Below are 17284 nucleotides of genomic sequence, written 5' to 3'. Positions count from 1 at the left end.
TAAAGTCTCTTCTGTCCTAAACATCATATTATATCCTAATACAAAATTTAATCATTTAATTATACAGATCCATTTTATTAGACCATCATATATTCACCAGTTTTAAGTAACATCCCATTTATACTACAAAATACACAGAATGTACACAGAAAGACAAAAACATTAAAATATTCTGAATGCTTCTTTATTTTAAAGGGAAAGAAAATCTTTGTATTGATATCTAAGGCTGCTTTATGGCGCATTCACTTGCCTTATGGGGGGCATTTATCAACATTTGTATTTTATTTTTTCACAATTCATGTTTTTTGCACTAAAACTCCAATTTTTTGTGCCCATTTATTATGCGTCGAACTTGTGACAAATCCGAAAGTAAAAGTACGTCATCTTTCTTTGCTTCATTTGTTGAAAAATTTGAAAAACGTGAGTTTTCTTTTTTGGTTCCTCCTTTTTCAGTTTCAAGATCTTTAAATAAATGTCTAGACGTTAACGGTTTTAGTGAAAAATAAATTAAGTCGTGGTTTAAAAACTCTAAAACCAAAAAATGAAAATGTTGATAAATAGGGCTCCACATACAGCCTTGAAATTGGATATTTTTCCAGTATTAATGGTGAAAATGGAGATAAAGGTTACTTTTATGTTTTCCTCCCTTTTTAGTTGTGTAACTATTACTAGCTTCTAAGGCAGTAGTTGTTTCAGTCCCCCTTTTAAGACCAATCATTGTTCAGGCCCTCATTTGCTTATAACAAGTTTACAGATACAGTAAATCACTGATATATAAGCCACAGTTCCAAGAATAAACACCCACCCCCAAATCTCACCATATATGAAGTTCTTGCTGAGCTTTTGGGTGCATCTAGGAAAGCAAATAAGCTTTATTGGAATTATCACTTATTGGCCTTCAAAATGAGCCCTCCCCAAAGCTTCCGGGGTCCAGCCTCACAGTTTTGGGAAGCACTGTGTTACTGGTGTTACTGACTATGCTTGCAGGACAGGTATGGAATCCCGGAAACCCATTATCGAGAAAGTTCTGAATTACAGAAAGGCCATCTCTCAAAGACTCCATTGTAAGCAAATAATTCTAATTTTAAAACCGATTTCCTTTTTCTCTGTAATAATAAAACAGTACCTGTACTTGATCCCAACTAAGATATAATTACCCCTTATTGGGGCAGAACAGCCCTATTGGGTTTATTTAATGGTTAAATGATTCCCTTTTCTCTGTAATAATAAAACAGTACCTGTACTTGATCCCAACTAAGATATAATTACCCCTTATTGGGGGCAGAACAGCCCTATTGGGTTTATTTAATGGTTAAATGATTCCCTTTTTTCTGTAATAATAAAACAGTACCTGTACTTGATCCCAACTAAGATATAATTACCCCTTATTGGGGGCAGAACAGCCCTATTGGGTTTATTTAATGGTTAAATGATTCCCTTTTCTCTGTAATAATAAAACAGTACCTGTACTTGATCCCAACTAAGATATAATTACCCCTTATTGGGGCAGAACAGCCCTATTGGGTTTATTTAATGGTTAAATGATTCCCTTTTCTCTGTAATAATAAAACAGTACCTGTACTTGATCCCAACTAAGATATAATTAATCCTTATTGGGGGCAGAACAGTCCTATTGGGTTTATTTAATGGTTAAATGATTCCCTTTTCTCTGTAATAATAAAACAGTACCTGTACTTGATCCCAACTAAGATATAATTACCCCTTATTGGGGGCAGAACAGCCCTATTGGGTTTATTTAATGGTTAAATGATTCCCTTTTCTCTGTAATAATAAAACAGTACCTGTACTTGATCCCAACTAAGATATAATTACCCCTTATTGGGGGCAGAACAGCCCTATTGGGTTTATTTAATGGTTAAATGATTCCCTTTTCTCTGTAATAATAAAACAGTACCTGTACTTGATCCCAACTAAGATATAATTAATCCTTCCTGGAGACAAAACAATCCTATTGGGTTTATTCAATATTTAAATGATTTTTAGCAGACTTAAATTAGGAACCCCAGGTCCCGAGCATTCTGGATAACAGGTCCCATACCTGTACTATACTCTGGTTATCTGACTATAACCTTTTTTTTTGCCACAGGTTAACAGCGAGCAGTTCCAGCTGAAAAACAAGCCCCTAAACTGGGTTTTAGGTTGTTCAGAAAGATACAATATAAAATAATTATTAGAACTGGTGCATTTTTATACTAGAAGTTTTAAGTAATAGGTTGCAAGATAAACAAACCTATTATTTTAAAACCAGCACTGCTGACAATACATTCTCTAAATTCCACTTCTACCTCCAAGCAACTTTAGGTATGAGTAGGTTTCTAAACTTGGAGCCAATACCCAAAAATTAACAAGCATTGCATTAAAATAAAGGCAACAAAAGTCACCATTGGGAAAAGCTATGTTTCCCATAAATAATTCCAGTACAAAACAGAGCTTTGTAAATTAGTCTCATATATTGATACATCTTACAAAATAGTCTTTGAATTGATTATACATTATAAAAAATACTGTATGTTAGAAGTACAGATATAACTGTAGTGAATGCTCATAATCAACATTTCTATACACAAAGGACAACTTGGGAACTAATAACTTTGCATAGCTAAGCTTTTATACAACAGATGTAGAATTTATAGATAGTGTGAGACATATATAAATAAAAACAACACTGATTGGCTGGAGGCACTTTCCTTCTGCTAAAGCACAAAAGATCCCACCAGGTAAATATGTGAAACCAATATTCTAATATCTAAGATAATTTTATGAAAATAAAACAAATTAAAAGGTATATTGTCCATATTTATAGAATTGGTAAATGCAAGATTTACACACAGATGCCATGGCAAGTCATTTGTCCACAAATGTATATCTGTAATTGGCTCTGCTTTTATTGCAGTTCATTCTATCATTGGTTATTGTGCAGTAGAATTCTAAAGGAAATGATGCTGCCTATATAACATCATGTAGAGCCAAGGCTACTGGGGTGTAAAATCATGTAGAGCCAAGGCTACTGGGGTGTAAAATCATGTAGAGCCAAGGCTACTGGGGTGTAAAATCATGTAGAGCCAAGGCTACTGGGGTGTAAAATCATGTAGAGCCAAGGCTACTGGGGTGTAAAATCATGTAGAGCCAAGGCTACTGGGGTGTAAAATCATGTAGAGCCAAGGCTACTGGGGTGTAAAATCATGTAGAGCCAAGGCTACTGGGGTGTAAAATCATGTAGAGCCAAGGCTACTGGGGTGTAAAATCATGTAGAGCCAAGGCTACTGGGGTGTAAAATCATGTAGAGCCAAGGCTACTGGGGTGTAAAATCATGTAGAGCCAAGGCTACTGGGGTGTAAAATCATGTAGAGCCAAGGCTACTGGGGTGTAAAATCATGTAGAGCCAAGGCTACTGGACTGGGGTGACGTTACACATTTTTGTTGAATTTCAGCAGTTAGTGAATCCATTTTTTCAGTCCAATATTCAGTGTTTTCCTGCAGCTGAGTGGAAAGTTCTTCTACACATTTTATCCAGTATGAGCAGCCTTCTGAATCTTTAGTTCCTTCCTTTTGGTGTCTATTCTGAGCTTGGTTTGGCAACAGCAGGTTCGAACATGGTACTTGATCATCCTTCCAAGATGGACTTTTCTGGGAAATCTCTGTAGGTTCTTGTTTACCTTGTAACTGAGCAAAAAGATTGGCCACAGTCTGGTTGCATGTTTGCAAAAGGATTTCATATTGTCGACAGCGAAGCTTTTCGTCTTCAAATTTTTTTTGGATATTTCCATTTTCTTGACTTAATTCGTTTAGCTGGAATTAAGAAAATAAACAATGATCTACTTTACGTAACAGCCATTGAAATAAACCAAAAATTTTAAATCAAAATTTTAATTTGTGAGGTTTTAGTGATTTTTTGCTACTTTGAATAAACTGACAATTTAGAAAACTCAAATGTTTGCTTATTTATTAAAAAATCTGAATATAAAAAACTTGATTGAATAAAATCATGGGAAAAATATCTCTAACGTGTGAGTTTGCAAAATTACAAAAAACTTGAAAAACGTGAAAAAACTCAAACTGAATAGTTAAAATTTTGCCTAGAACTAGTGATGAGCGAATCTGTCCTGTTTCGCTTTGTTGTATAATTATCAAAACGATAAGAAAATTTGCGAAATGAGTTTGTCACATGTTTTTTTTCACCTGCGTTTTTTCTTTTGCCACCCGCATCTTTTTTTGCCACGACCTCTCCCATTTTGACACAGCTAAAAAATTTGTGGCGCATCACATCAAATTGGCTGCGGTCATGTCAAAATGGGCACGCAACACATTTTTTCCCTGCAACTTTTCTGAGAAATTTTGCAAAACAATTTGCCAATGGAAAAATATGAAAATTTGCTGCAAATCCATGCCTGCTGAAAAAATTCGCTCATCACTACCTAGAACAGCTCCCCTTGACTTCTACAAGACCTCATAAGCTTTCAGATGCCAACGTTTAACAATCAAGTTTTTTACATTTTTCTTTAGCTTAATAAATACTTGAAATCATAAGTTATAATTTGAGTTTGTGATTTTTAGCACCAAAAAAAAACTCGAATCACGGTAAAATTAAAATATAAACATTGATGAATCTGCCCCTTTGTAAACTAATAATCTTTTGTGATATACACATGTATATTGGGCTTCTATGCCCAGAATAAGATTTGAATAGATGTTTACATGCCTGGAAGGTTTAGAAAATTTCAGCCATAATGATGGACTTTCTATTTTCCCTTTCTGTGGCTGGGGTCCTTAGCTATGTAGAAATACCATGTATGCTCCATTGAAACCTGCATGTACAGTTACACAGAGCAGGCATAAGTGCAGACAAGGGAAGGGTAGTGCACAGAATTATCAAATGAATGAAAGGCTGGCATTTTTTTAGAATAATTTTATGTAATAATTTTTATTCATAATATTGGAAAAGGGAAGTTTTTCCTTTGGTCGTTTGTACCTTCAGGAATGAACAATAGCCACATGATTACTGTTCAAGTTATAGACATAGCACACAGTAATGTCTCTATTAAAGCCTATTTCAAATCTGGAAATGTAAAATCCATAACCCAAAAACTGTGACAATATTTTCTCTTCAAGGATAATGTCGTCGGTATTTCATAATATGCAGAAACTGGAACCTTTAGATGCACCGTAATTGACTATAAAGCTACAGTTCTAGAAATCATGTCTGTGATTTGGAATATATATTTTATACTGGAAACATTAGATGGGCTGGAACTTCTTTAAAGAATAAAAAATGCTAGTGTTGCAATAATCTTGCATATATTTCCAGGCGTTCCTGCACTCGTGTGTGTGCTTGTTGCACAACCGGGAGTCTAAGGACCAGATTTATTACAGTTTTTACAGTGCATCAAGTTTTTGTGCTACATCTCATAAAGTGGAATTAGGGTTTCTAAAACTTAAATGTTCAAAATTAGTGATGGGCGAAATAATTCTCCAGGCAAGGATTCACGGAGAATTTCCACATTTCGCCATTAGCAGGTTTTTTCACAAAATGGGTAACAAAATTGGCCACGGAAAAATTTGCTGCATGTTAAAAAATTTCCATCCACATCAATAAAATTGTCACGCGTGTAAATAAATGACACACGTCAAAAAAGTAGCGAGTGGTCAAATTAGGTGTGGCCCGGCACAATGGGTTGCATCATAAAAAGTTGCACAAGACAAAAAGCTGTGAAACAAATGCGTTTCGCGGATTTTCATAGTTACACTAACTTTCCGACAAAGCTAAATTGGACAGATTAGCTCATCACTAGTCCTAGGCAAAATGTAAGAAATAGTTTATGTCTATGAAGATTCTCATTCATCCAGGTCATGACTTTTCTGAGTTTTTTCCTTGAAAACGTTTCACCACTCATCTGAGTGGCTTCTTCAGTTCAAATGACTGAAGAAATAGTTTAGAATTTTAGTTTTTCCAAAAAAATTTAAAAAAATAATAAATAAAATGTAATTTTGCTGTATTCAGGTTTTTTAACCGTTTTAATTGATTCATTTTTTTTAACTGAAATTTAGGTTTTTTTTTAATTAAGCTCACATTCACATTTGTTGAGTATAAGAATTTTTTAGATTAACTAAAAAACTGAACATTGACAAATTCGAATTGGGCTACATATGCTTCTCTTTATGTAACGGAATGCCAAGCAAAGGTGCGTGTGTAGTGAGGATCGAATCTGCACCATTTCGCGTCGCGAATTAGCGAAACTACCAAATAATTTGAGAAATGGAAATTTGTGAAACACAGGTGTCAGGTGTCCATTTTGCAAATTTTTTTTTGCTGAAAATTTTGCAGCAAAATGGCTAAATGCGGAAATCCACTGCAAATCTATTCCTGGCGGAAAAATTAGCTCATTACTTGGCTTAAGGTGTTAGTGTGATGCTGCTCTAATTTTTTTCTATAAAAGGAGGACCAGCCTAGTGAGAAAATGTTAGAAATTGGATTCACTGGAAAGCGCCTAATATATTGCCACAGCCAAAGTGAATTAGGTTTTCATTTTACTCATATAAGGAGCAGATTAGGAAAGTTCAGTCTCAGAACAATGCAGGTAATTTTACCCTGATAGTATTTTTAGCAATAAGCAAATCAATTCAACTGGCGGTCAATTTTGAAACGACTAAATAACAATCAATATCAATATTTTTAATTGCCCAGGCCTTCAGAAATCGTTATCGCAGAGCAGCCAAAAACATAACTGCACAGTGATCTAAAATGTCCCACTGTTGATTCATTAACATTCATTATTAGCATTATTTATAAATGAATTTCTTTATTAACATGTATTTATCTATTACCAATTTACTGACACAGTTTGAAATTCAGAAATTCATTTTGAACAATCTGATTCAAACAAATTTATATATTTTTTTTTAATCCAAAAATCTATTGTGTGATCAATGCATAGTGATATTTAGATAATCTAGCCCATACTGTTTTATTGTATTATGCTTCCTTGCAAATTGCTGCAGTGACTGTTAAAATATTAGTCATCAATAAAAAGTCTTAATAAAGAAATAGTTCCATCTTTTTATTCGAAAAATCAGAGTCATTCACATTCAGTTTTGGAATAATGGAAAATAATCAGAAGTGCGCTAAGCTTTCTAGGTATTTGACATGATTGGTGTGCAGAGCTTTCATACTTTTCCTTTTAGGAAACTTTAAAATAGTAATAATTGAAATCAATTTCTGTGTCACTTATCTTTATCTGGAATTAAAACACAATCTATTCATCTTTGCCAGACAATTTTCACTCCCATTTATCACTTTTTAACAGCAATTCTGGCAAGACATAGCTTTCACAGCACATTCCCAAATTAATAGTCAGCGTGGCTCCACTGTAATTTTGCCAGTCTTATTGCTAGGGTAAAATGTGAAGTATGCATCATTTTAGCACCGGCTTTTTTTTTAAGCAACACATTTTAAAGAATCAATCAATCAACGTCAAACTGAAATGGCATTATACTTATTGTATATGGGGAGACATTTAGTATTTTTGCCGATGTATGCAAGGGTTTTTTTTGGTCAAAAGTGATGTTGACTCTACATAGAAAGACTTAATAAAGGATAGGGGTTCAAAGCTGTCCTCAACCTTAATATCCTTCTGCACTGGAGATGAAGAAGGGGGGCATAATGCACAGGATCCCTCCTACCATTTACTTATCAACAACTTTTTACAATATTCTGCTAATATCTCTATTTTAACTCCTTATTAATAGAATATTTTTGTGGCCAAAGTCAATTTTCCACCAGTAAAGAGCTGCTGTGTTGGACTCCTGTGCTACTCTCGGGCAGAACAGTGTTACATTTACACCCTCTCTAGCTCGGATGAGCCTTTGTAATATGTAGATTGTAGATTGTAAGCTCTTTTGGGCAGGGCCCTCTTCACCTCTTGTATCGGTTATTGATTGCTTTATTTGTTACTCTGTATGTCCAATGTATGAAACCCACTTATTGTACAGCGCTGCGGAATATGTTGGCGCTTTATAAATAAATGTTAATAATAATAATAATATGTGGAGGAAGGGGTTAGGGAAGCTAGACTGTAACGATCATTAATCACAGTGTTTAAAACAATAAAGGGTTCCGCTGGATATGGGAACAAATACACAAATTACTGTACCTGAGGCAGCAGCAAATGCCTCAGGTACAGTAGCACAATCACACAAGTTCTACTTGAGTCCCTACCCAATTGAGTCTCTTATTACCCCACACTAGATCTCCTCAGTGTAGTACAAGACTGCTCTTTCAAGCTACCTTGTCTATCTTACCAAGCCTTAGTGGCTGCTATAACAGAATCTGCAACCCACTGTCTACACCTCATTCAAGGAGTCCCTTTCACTATCTTCTTTAAAGGTCCCCCTTTCATTAGGGCACTAAGGGGGTGATGTAATAAAAGGCAGTAAGTTGGCCCAGGAGCAGTAACCCATAGCAACCAATCAGCAGGTAGCATTTACTGGTCAGCTGTTTAAAAGCAAACATCTTATTGGCTGTTATGGGGTACTGCTAGTGATGAGCGAATGTCCCGGCAAGAAAATTCGCGAAACGGCGAGAAATTTGCGAAACGCATTTGTCACAAGTTTTTTTTTGTCGCCCACATCTTTTTTTGTCGCCCGTGTCTTTTTTTGACGCCTGCGTATAATTTTTTTGTCACCCGCGCTTTTTGACGCGACCACGCCCTTTTTTGACGCACAACAAAAAAAATTCTGTGCAACAAGTTTTTCCGCTCCAAATTTTCACGGAAGTTTTGCGAAACAATATGCCAATGGCAAAACGCTAAAATTCGCTGCAAATCCATGCCTGGTGAAAAAATTCACTCATCTCTAGTTATTGCTCCTGGGCACACTTAGAGCCTTTTATGACATATGGGGGTAAGCTTCTTACTGGGGTGTTATGCGCCATGCTGCCAAGCAAAATGCACATTTATCAATTGGATAAAAAAGCTCTGCAAGATAAAAGTAAATGAGCAGTATTATAGTAGGCTATACCGTTCAAGTTAACTTGTCTCTATATTCCAATAGAAGTATTTTTATGGAAAAGATATCCAAATACCAGTAGCACTGACACAGCGCCTCTTTCCTTTAGGATGCAGTGGCAACAAAAGAACTCTTACAATATGTTTATATAAAGACATGTTTAATGCAACCTTAACGATGTATTAACCCTATAAATGTGAGGGGATTGATTCACAATGTTTTTTCTTAAATATTTATGTATATTTCTATGTATATTTGTTCAGTGTAAGCTAAGTAAAAGGCCCAAAGCCATATGAAGATGTAGAAAATAGTAATGTTGGGCATGTTCATCTGGCTTAGTTTTAAAAAAAAGGCTCAAATCGCTTGATCGTTTAAATACAGGACCTTTTATCCAGAATGCCCAGGACCTGGGGTTTTATTAGGGTTCCATAAGTGCTTTCGGCATTAAAATTTCTTTCCAAGCAGGTGAGTCTTTTGCTGATACTACTGTATTTAGGGCTTAATAGCTATGTGAAGTCTAATCAATAAATGAATATTATTAGCACTAACTATAAATGAGGTGCAACAGACAAGCAACAAGGATTTTATTCTGCTTTATAAACATGAAAAACATCCAAAATCATAAAGCCTCGGTAGAATAGTTTACATTTTCATTACTGCACCTTTATAAATGTGCCCGGTAGTGTCTCCTAAAGCTTTACCTAGCAATTATCCCTTCTCTTGCATAACATTAAACAAACATTTGTAATCATCGTATAAATTGTTTCGTGTTTAAAAGCCGAAAATGCTCATTCTAAAGTAGGCCAGCAAGCAGCCAGTGTAATTACACCACGATATCAATGAGACAGTAAACAGAAGCGACCTTTTCCTACTCGCAACGAACGCACCGATTATGCAGGGACAATTTAGTTTGCAGTGCCGCTGCCATTCTGCGACTATTAACAGGAAATGAAATGAGATATTTCATTATTATTTAGCATGAAAATTCAGCAGAGAAGTTGCTGAAATTACCGCTGAATTTATACTTGACTTACTACACTCATTATTTCAAACATCTTGGTCTGAATCAATATCAGTAATGATTCATTCTTTTGATTAAGAAGTGACTCCATCTGTAGATGTCAGATAATTACTGAGATGACCTATAATGAGAACATTTCACAACTCTCTGACTTAACTTTCTTATTCCCTCAACAGCATAATGACTTCCTCCAAGAGCTTTTTATAGTGCGCCTATGCTCCTGGGGTTCTCTTTTCATGATCAGTCACTATCAATGTTACTTGCTCATTTATTCTATAGTGAAAGAAATATTCTTAAAATAAAAAAATAAAGTTTTATTTTTCTATAGCAAATGTCTATTATTTTTTTCTCCCTGTTCGCGTCTCAATTTGACTTGTGAAACCCAGAAATACAAAATTAGTATTAAAACATATGACAGAACGCAAATTTAAATTATGATAAAGAAAAAAAAAAAACCTAGTTATTTTGCTAAGTACTCAAAGGGGAATTCATCTCTGTTTTATTAAATAAAATGGCTAAATGAGAAATGCAAGGTATTCTTTTGATCTATACACTTGAGGATGTAGAATGTAAAAGTTTGTGAAAAGAAATATAAACTTTCAGTGACAGGTTAGCATAAAGCGTGAAATTTATTGCAGTAGCGTTATATAGAGAGCATTTTGTAGCTGTCAGATATGTTACGGTATCTCCTGATAGTTCCGGGCTGTTTCAGGTGAATAATAGCAAGGCACACCAAGGTATTGCCGAATGTTTAACTTCAATATATTAAAGACGAAATAATTTGCTTTTATTTTTCAGCTACTTTAAACCAAGGCAAATACGCAATATAAATATAAAAATGCAAACGTACAACTGAGTTTCTTGAGAAATGGCTATGATAGGGAAACAGCAGAGCTTACCTTCTGGTTTAAAAAATCAATCGATTTTATGTTGGCCTTTAACTTAGTGTGAATATCCTCAGTGGCTGTCGGGTTCTCCTCCAAAACACTTGTCTGGTCATGGCTAATGCAACTGAAATAACAAATTCTGGTCAGGCTTTACAGGTTAAACAGCAAATAAAAGATGCCAATTGTAGATACAGAGCGTAAGATATACAGGTACAGTATGTTATTTGGAAACCCGTTATCCAGAAAGCTCTAAATTAGTAGAAGGCCGTCTCCCATATACCCCATTTTTATCAAATAATTGACATTTTTAAAAATTATTTCCATTTTCTCTGTATTAATTAAACATGACTTTGTACCTGATCCCAGCTAAGATATAATGAATCCTTATTGGTGGCAAAACAATAATATTAGGTTTAATAAATGCTTATTTTTTTGCATGTAAGTGTAAAACGTGTGCTTTTGTGAAATTTGAGTACAAGTCTCAATTGTTAACATACAGTAGACACATTTTTTTATACACTAAATTTTTCATAAAGTCCTAACCCTTAGTACCGCCAGAAATATCTGAGTATAAAAGTGCCACAAAGCACATAGTAAACTGGCATTAATGTGAGATCCAAAGTTGTAATGTTCCATCTTCAGTGACGCTTAACAATAACCTACTAATTGGAGAAAGGGGTGCAAAGAGCCTGTAGTTACTACCAGACAGGGTCAAGACTGGTTTATAGTGATAAACAAATCTGTCCCTTTCCCTTTGCCACAACATTTGTGAAACACAACTTTTTTTAATGTGACCACGCCCGGTTTGACGAAAAAATGCCGCAACCGGCCCACTCGAACACCTATTTTGACGTGAAATTTGGAATTTTGCTGCAAATCCATGCCTGGCAAAAAGATTTGTTCATCACTACTGGTTTGTGCTCTAGCTCTCAGCTTGCGCCTCTATATGAGGATAGGCACTGTGATTTGCACTGAGCACAGCTTCACAATGCCTAGCTCATCTCTGTCCCTACCAATTGCGCCCTTGTTTTTTGCACTTTGCACACTGTGATCAGGTTTGCAAATAAGCCCTTGTATCTTCTATCTGAATTAGTTTAAGTTCATATTTTTTAGAATTTTCTTGTTTTGGTGTTTAGTATTTTTGTTTCAAGTTTTAAAGTATGATTTGAATATGATAAATATGATGTATTATAAATGAGCAGTGGGGGCACAGCCTATGGACAAAAATTGCATTAATACATTTGCTATGCAATATTCTTCATTAGACAGTTATTAAACAGCTAATTTTAATTGGGCATAGTACATTTGTAAGGCCAGCTTAAAAGTTGGTGTTGTTTGTGTCATTTGTGTCAAAAAACATTTGTGTCAAAAAGCAGCAGAACGGTTGGGGGGTATTAATATGGATATTTGTCCTTTAGATTTAGCAGATAGAAGGTTGTTGGAGATTTTGGTTAGTGCAGGTTCAGTTGATTATAGTTGGTGAAAGCCAGGTTGAAGGGAGTCAAGTGGACAGGTTACAGAGAGAAAGTGGGTTGTGCGGTTGAAAACAGCAAGTTTTTAGGGCAGGGAAGGTGAGAGATAGAATTGCAGCTTCGTGGAGACACAAGATCAAGTGAGGATTATGGGGTGGTTAATGTGTGCTGCTGTAATCTCATTATTACCCTGCACAGCAAAGTGCAACTGTGCCCCGACAATATGTAAGGATGTAGCAACACGAAAAACAGTGTATAATGGAGGAATGAAGACTTGCATCGTATGGAAATTAAATGATTCAGTCTTATAGGGGAATAAATCTACAGGAACCAAACCTTTTACAGAACCAAAAACAAAAATGGAGTAGAGGGTGAGAACAGGTGTCACAATATGTCAGTAGGACACATATCAATAATAAAAAATATATATATGCATACAAATATGAGAAATGTGGCAGGGAAACAGGCATAGAAGATCAACTTAAAGTTTGACCTATAATGTAGTAGAATACAGAGGATAAAATATAGGGACAATGCTTGTTATTAAATAGATGTGTTTCATAGTAAAAGATTTCCTTCAAATCTACTTATTGACCACAGCAATAAATACCCACCCTGATACACAAACATCCTTAAAGGGTTTTAGCATTTCGGAGAATGATATTGTTATCCTTTTGATGCGATAAACGTGGTACCAGCCATTCCAACTTACTGAGCATTGGCTGCAATAAATGGGCATCTTCCTACTCAAATTTGGGTCAGAATAATGTCATTTATCACTAGATGAGCATCTGACACCTGCAATTGAGCTCACAGGTTGGAAAATCTGTTCAATTAGTCAGACTGGTGCTAACCTTGAAAGTTAGACAGCAATGCTATTCAAATCTCTAAGTCATTGGAGAAAGCCTAAATAAGGATTGTGTATTTTATTCGCAAATAGGTTCAGGGGAAGTCATTACGTGAAATCAAAGCAAAGAAAGAAAGGCAGATGGCACCCAAGCATGCAGATCTGACAGCACGTCCCTATGACAGGCAGAGACAGCTTCAAAGTTGCTTGTAACTTGCCTGTGGAGTCTGTCACGAGAGACGCTGTAACAGCACAAAGTAGAAAAACATTCAAGGATAGTGCTAATGGCAGGATGTGTAGTACTTAACACATCCTTGTTTATAATAGTATGAACAAGGGCAAACATATTTGTGATTAAATATGCATTAGGTGACGGTAAAGAGGGTTGAGTTGAATCCCTCATTGCCTTTCACACAAATTGTGCTTATTTTCTGAAATGGCATGTTATTCAGGCATTCCATCTATGCAATTTAAGTGCATTTTAAAAGAATAGAGGTTACACAGGAATATGAATAATGCCATCAGAGCCCTCTATCAAAAATAACTTCATACCTTTGATGTATGTTGAATTAAAGCTCTCTGTTGGTGAAGATTGCCTATGCCACCTTATAAAATCTACATCTGCTCAGGCTGTCAAATATAGTCTTAATTTAGACTTACTGAACAGGGACACGCCCCTTTATCTATTTAAATGAATGCTGTGCTATGTACTCAATGTATACCAGAGCGTTAGCAGTGCTTTATATGTAATTCCTTCAGTAATGTATATATTGCTATCCTAGTGCATTTATCATTTATACAGGAAATATCATAGCCCTTTGTTACTGGTCTGTTCTACTGTATGTAGGTGTGGGATCCATTATCTGGCAACCCATTATCTAGAAAGTTCTGAACTATTATAAATAAATGTTAATAATAATATTAATAACGTCCATCTCCCATAGACTCCATTTTAAAGGAGATGTAAAGTCAAAAATCATAAGCCTTGTGTTATTTAGACCAAATTAAATACATTTGCAATAAAAATTCTCTGCCGTTTTTAATTAGAAGCCTTTGTATTTTGCATTTAATGCTATTCCTCTGAAATGAGCTCTGATCACAGCCCCTGGAATCCTACAGGGCCGGTGGTCATCCTGATGTGAAATAAAAAACCAGGAGACTGCTCTGTGCCAAACTTGAGAAAAAAACAAAAGCAGGGACTGTCCTTTACCAGACATGAAAAAATAAAGCACAGGAGTTTGTTTACTGGATTGTCATTGGTCAGTTGTTGATAAGGGCAAGTCAGGCACAGATAAGGAAGCATTAGCAGAGAGTGAAACTCGCCCACTCCTCAGCTGCAGAAAATTCGGGGCTCATTTATCAATGTGTGATTGGTTACGAATAGAAAAAAATCATATTTTTTCTAACTTTTAGAACTGTGCGTATTTTCCACTACTTTTTCCTTAATTTCCGTGACTTTTTCGTACTTTGCGTCAATTTGTGCGATAAAATCGTATTTGTCGCGCCGAGTATGAAAGTTTCGGAATTCATTCAAGCTTTGGTATCGTGACTTTCTTTTGGCCAGGTTGGAGCTGCAGAGTGCCATTGAGTCCATTAGAAAGCTTCCCACATCATGCATTGAAGTGTCAAAGTCAGAAAGGGTTTTGCACTGTTTATGATCGTTTCAATACGAAAATTTCTGAACTTTCAGATCGTAAGTACGAAATTTTCATATTCAAACGAAAAGAATTTTAGTGACATTTTCAATCATCAGAAATGATCGGATTTCGTGATTCGGATTCGTACATTAGTGAATTGGCCCTTCGTAATGCAGAGCTCGAGTTATCTGTGTTTTAACTGCTTTGCCATCGAGTTTTTAGAACAACATCTATTATAGTGCTTTCCTATCTTAGGGCTATATATAAACACTGAGTTATGATTTTGACTTTATATCCCCTTTAATCAAATATTTCACATTTAGTGATGAGTGAATCTGTCCCATTTCCCTTCACTGTAAAATTTGTGAAACGACAAGAAAATTAGCGAGACAACGAAAAATCCGCAAAAAATGCATTTGTCACGCAACTTTTTGTCACCTGCGTCGTTTTTTTGACCTTGCAACACAGGTCCACTGATCCTTCTTTGCTCCTTAATTCTCCTGTGCACTCCTGTCATTCTTGGTAATAAGAAGTCTTCCCTTAAAAAAGGTTGTATTTGGAGATAATGGTGGCCATATAGGAAAAAAAATGTAATGTAGTCATAGGATACAAATTCTCTGTCTTCTCCCTCCTCATAAAAACATTTCATGTTGCAACTGAACAGGAAGATGGAAAAACAGCTACTACTATACTAGGCAGCATTTGTATATGGTGTGAGTGGACACTAGAGACATGTCTTGCATTTTAGCCAGGCCTTTCATTTTATGGTCATTACATTACATTAACATTTATTTATAAAGCGCCAACATATTCCGCAGTGCTGTACAATAAGTGGGTTATATACATGGGACATACAGAGTAACATATAAAGCAATCAGTTACCGATACAAGAGGTGAAGAGGGCCCTGCCCAAAAGAGCTTGCAATCTACAAAATGGTCTAAAGGACAAGCAGTAGTTAAGCAAAGGCAGAACCTTGGGTGTTCTAGGTTTATATTCTCTGACACCTAATTATACAAGTCTACGACTCTCCCTTTGGTACCAGTCCCAAGTGTTGGTCATTTAACCTGGTCACTGAAATCAGCACTCAGTATCAAGCAGTCTGATGGTAAATGCAGTAAATGAGGTTGTGTTCTGGAGCCTTTGGTTTTGAATGCAAAAACATAAAATCCTATGTTTGGTTTCTCAGCAAGTTCTATTTCTGAATCTCTAATTAAAGTCATGTCAGACTCAGAGATACAAAGGTAAAGCAAGTAACTGTTCAAACCAGGCATGCTGCACAAGCAGGTGTTTTCTGATCGCATTTAGAAAGGTCATCTGGGGGGGGGGGTAACAACCCTATGCAAAATGAATGCAAACTCTACTTCTTGGCACGTATTCATCTATGACCTTGCAGCTTCTCGTTGACTGCTAAATTCATGCTTCTGAATAATTATGTTTTCTATGGCTCTAATATAGGGTTGACTGAATATGGTCATAGACAAAAGGGGGTTTATCTGTAATGGAAGTTGTAATGTTATGTTGTTTATATACCATGATATTGTTAGACAGGTATAGGTAATAACCCTTAGATATGTAGTTACTGTTCACAATAAGTTGATCTTTCTTAAATTTCAGATTTTCATTTGAATGGAAAATGAATATAACCTGGCATAGATTAAAGGCTAAAAAACAACTGAAAAACAATAGTGAATTGTGTGTTGGTCTGCGGCCTCAGCACTCTGAGGTAAAGGCATTGCTCCCATACAGTTTAGCGCAGAAAATTGGTTTTAGCCTATGAATTAGCCAGAAACACCTTTTATACATAATAATATGTCATTTGGATCTGTGCCTCTTAAGTCTACTAGAAATCATTGAAACCTCAGTGCATGGAAGTCGCTCCCCACTAAAAAAATAGAATATAATGTATATAATGTCATAAAGTTAATACATGAGCGATACTTCTAATAATTATGTGGTACTTGTGCAACAGCAAAATAAATTATATGGGTTTGGGATCCATTATCAAGAATGCTTGGGACGTAGGGTTTTCTGCATAAGGGATTTTTCTGTAATTTGGATCACCATACATTAATTCTGCTTAATTTCACCTAAAAATGAAATAAATCCAATAGGATTGCTTTGCCTTCAGTGTGGATCCATGTATAGTTAGGATCAAGTACAAGGTACTGTTTTATTATGAAAACTCAGAAAGCTCAGAGTTACAGCAAAGCCATCTCCCATAGACTGCATCTGAAGCAAATAATTCTAGTTTTAAAAAAATACTTTAAGCTGTAACAATAAAACAGTACCTTGTACTTGATGGTAACTAACCTGCATAAATCCATATTGGCAACAAAACAATCCTATTGGGTTTATTTCATGTTTAAAAGTTCCTTTATCCGAAAACCCCAGATTATAG

At 35.6% G+C, this 17284-nt stretch overlaps 1 protein-coding gene across 2 annotated transcripts in view; it reads right to left on the bottom strand.

The window, feature by feature from the left end:
* Positions 1 to 2452: 2452 nt before the first annotated feature.
* The window catches only part of LOC100495973 (polyamine-modulated factor 1-binding protein 1), a 263073-nt gene continuing 248241 nt past the window's right edge, over positions 2453 to 17284 (bottom strand). For both annotated transcript variants that reach the window (XM_018095150.2, XM_018095149.2), the window contains exons 29-30: positions 10942 to 11053; positions 2453 to 3810 (exon numbers count right to left, since the gene is read on the bottom strand). In XM_018095150.2, coding sequence (XP_017950639.2) covers positions 3394 to 3810; positions 10942 to 11053 — 529 coding nt within the window. In that variant the 3' untranslated portion in view covers positions 2453 to 3393. The remainder of the gene's footprint in view (positions 3811 to 10941; positions 11054 to 17284) is intronic.

This window comes from Xenopus tropicalis, chromosome 6, assembly GCF_000004195.4.
Source record: "Xenopus tropicalis strain Nigerian chromosome 6, UCB_Xtro_10.0, whole genome shotgun sequence".
In the NCBI taxonomy this organism is placed as follows: Eukaryota; Metazoa; Chordata; class Amphibia; order Anura; family Pipidae; genus Xenopus; species Xenopus tropicalis.
The sequence above is the reverse complement of the archived record's forward strand: the minus strand, read 5'-3'. Positions and strand labels throughout refer to the sequence as shown.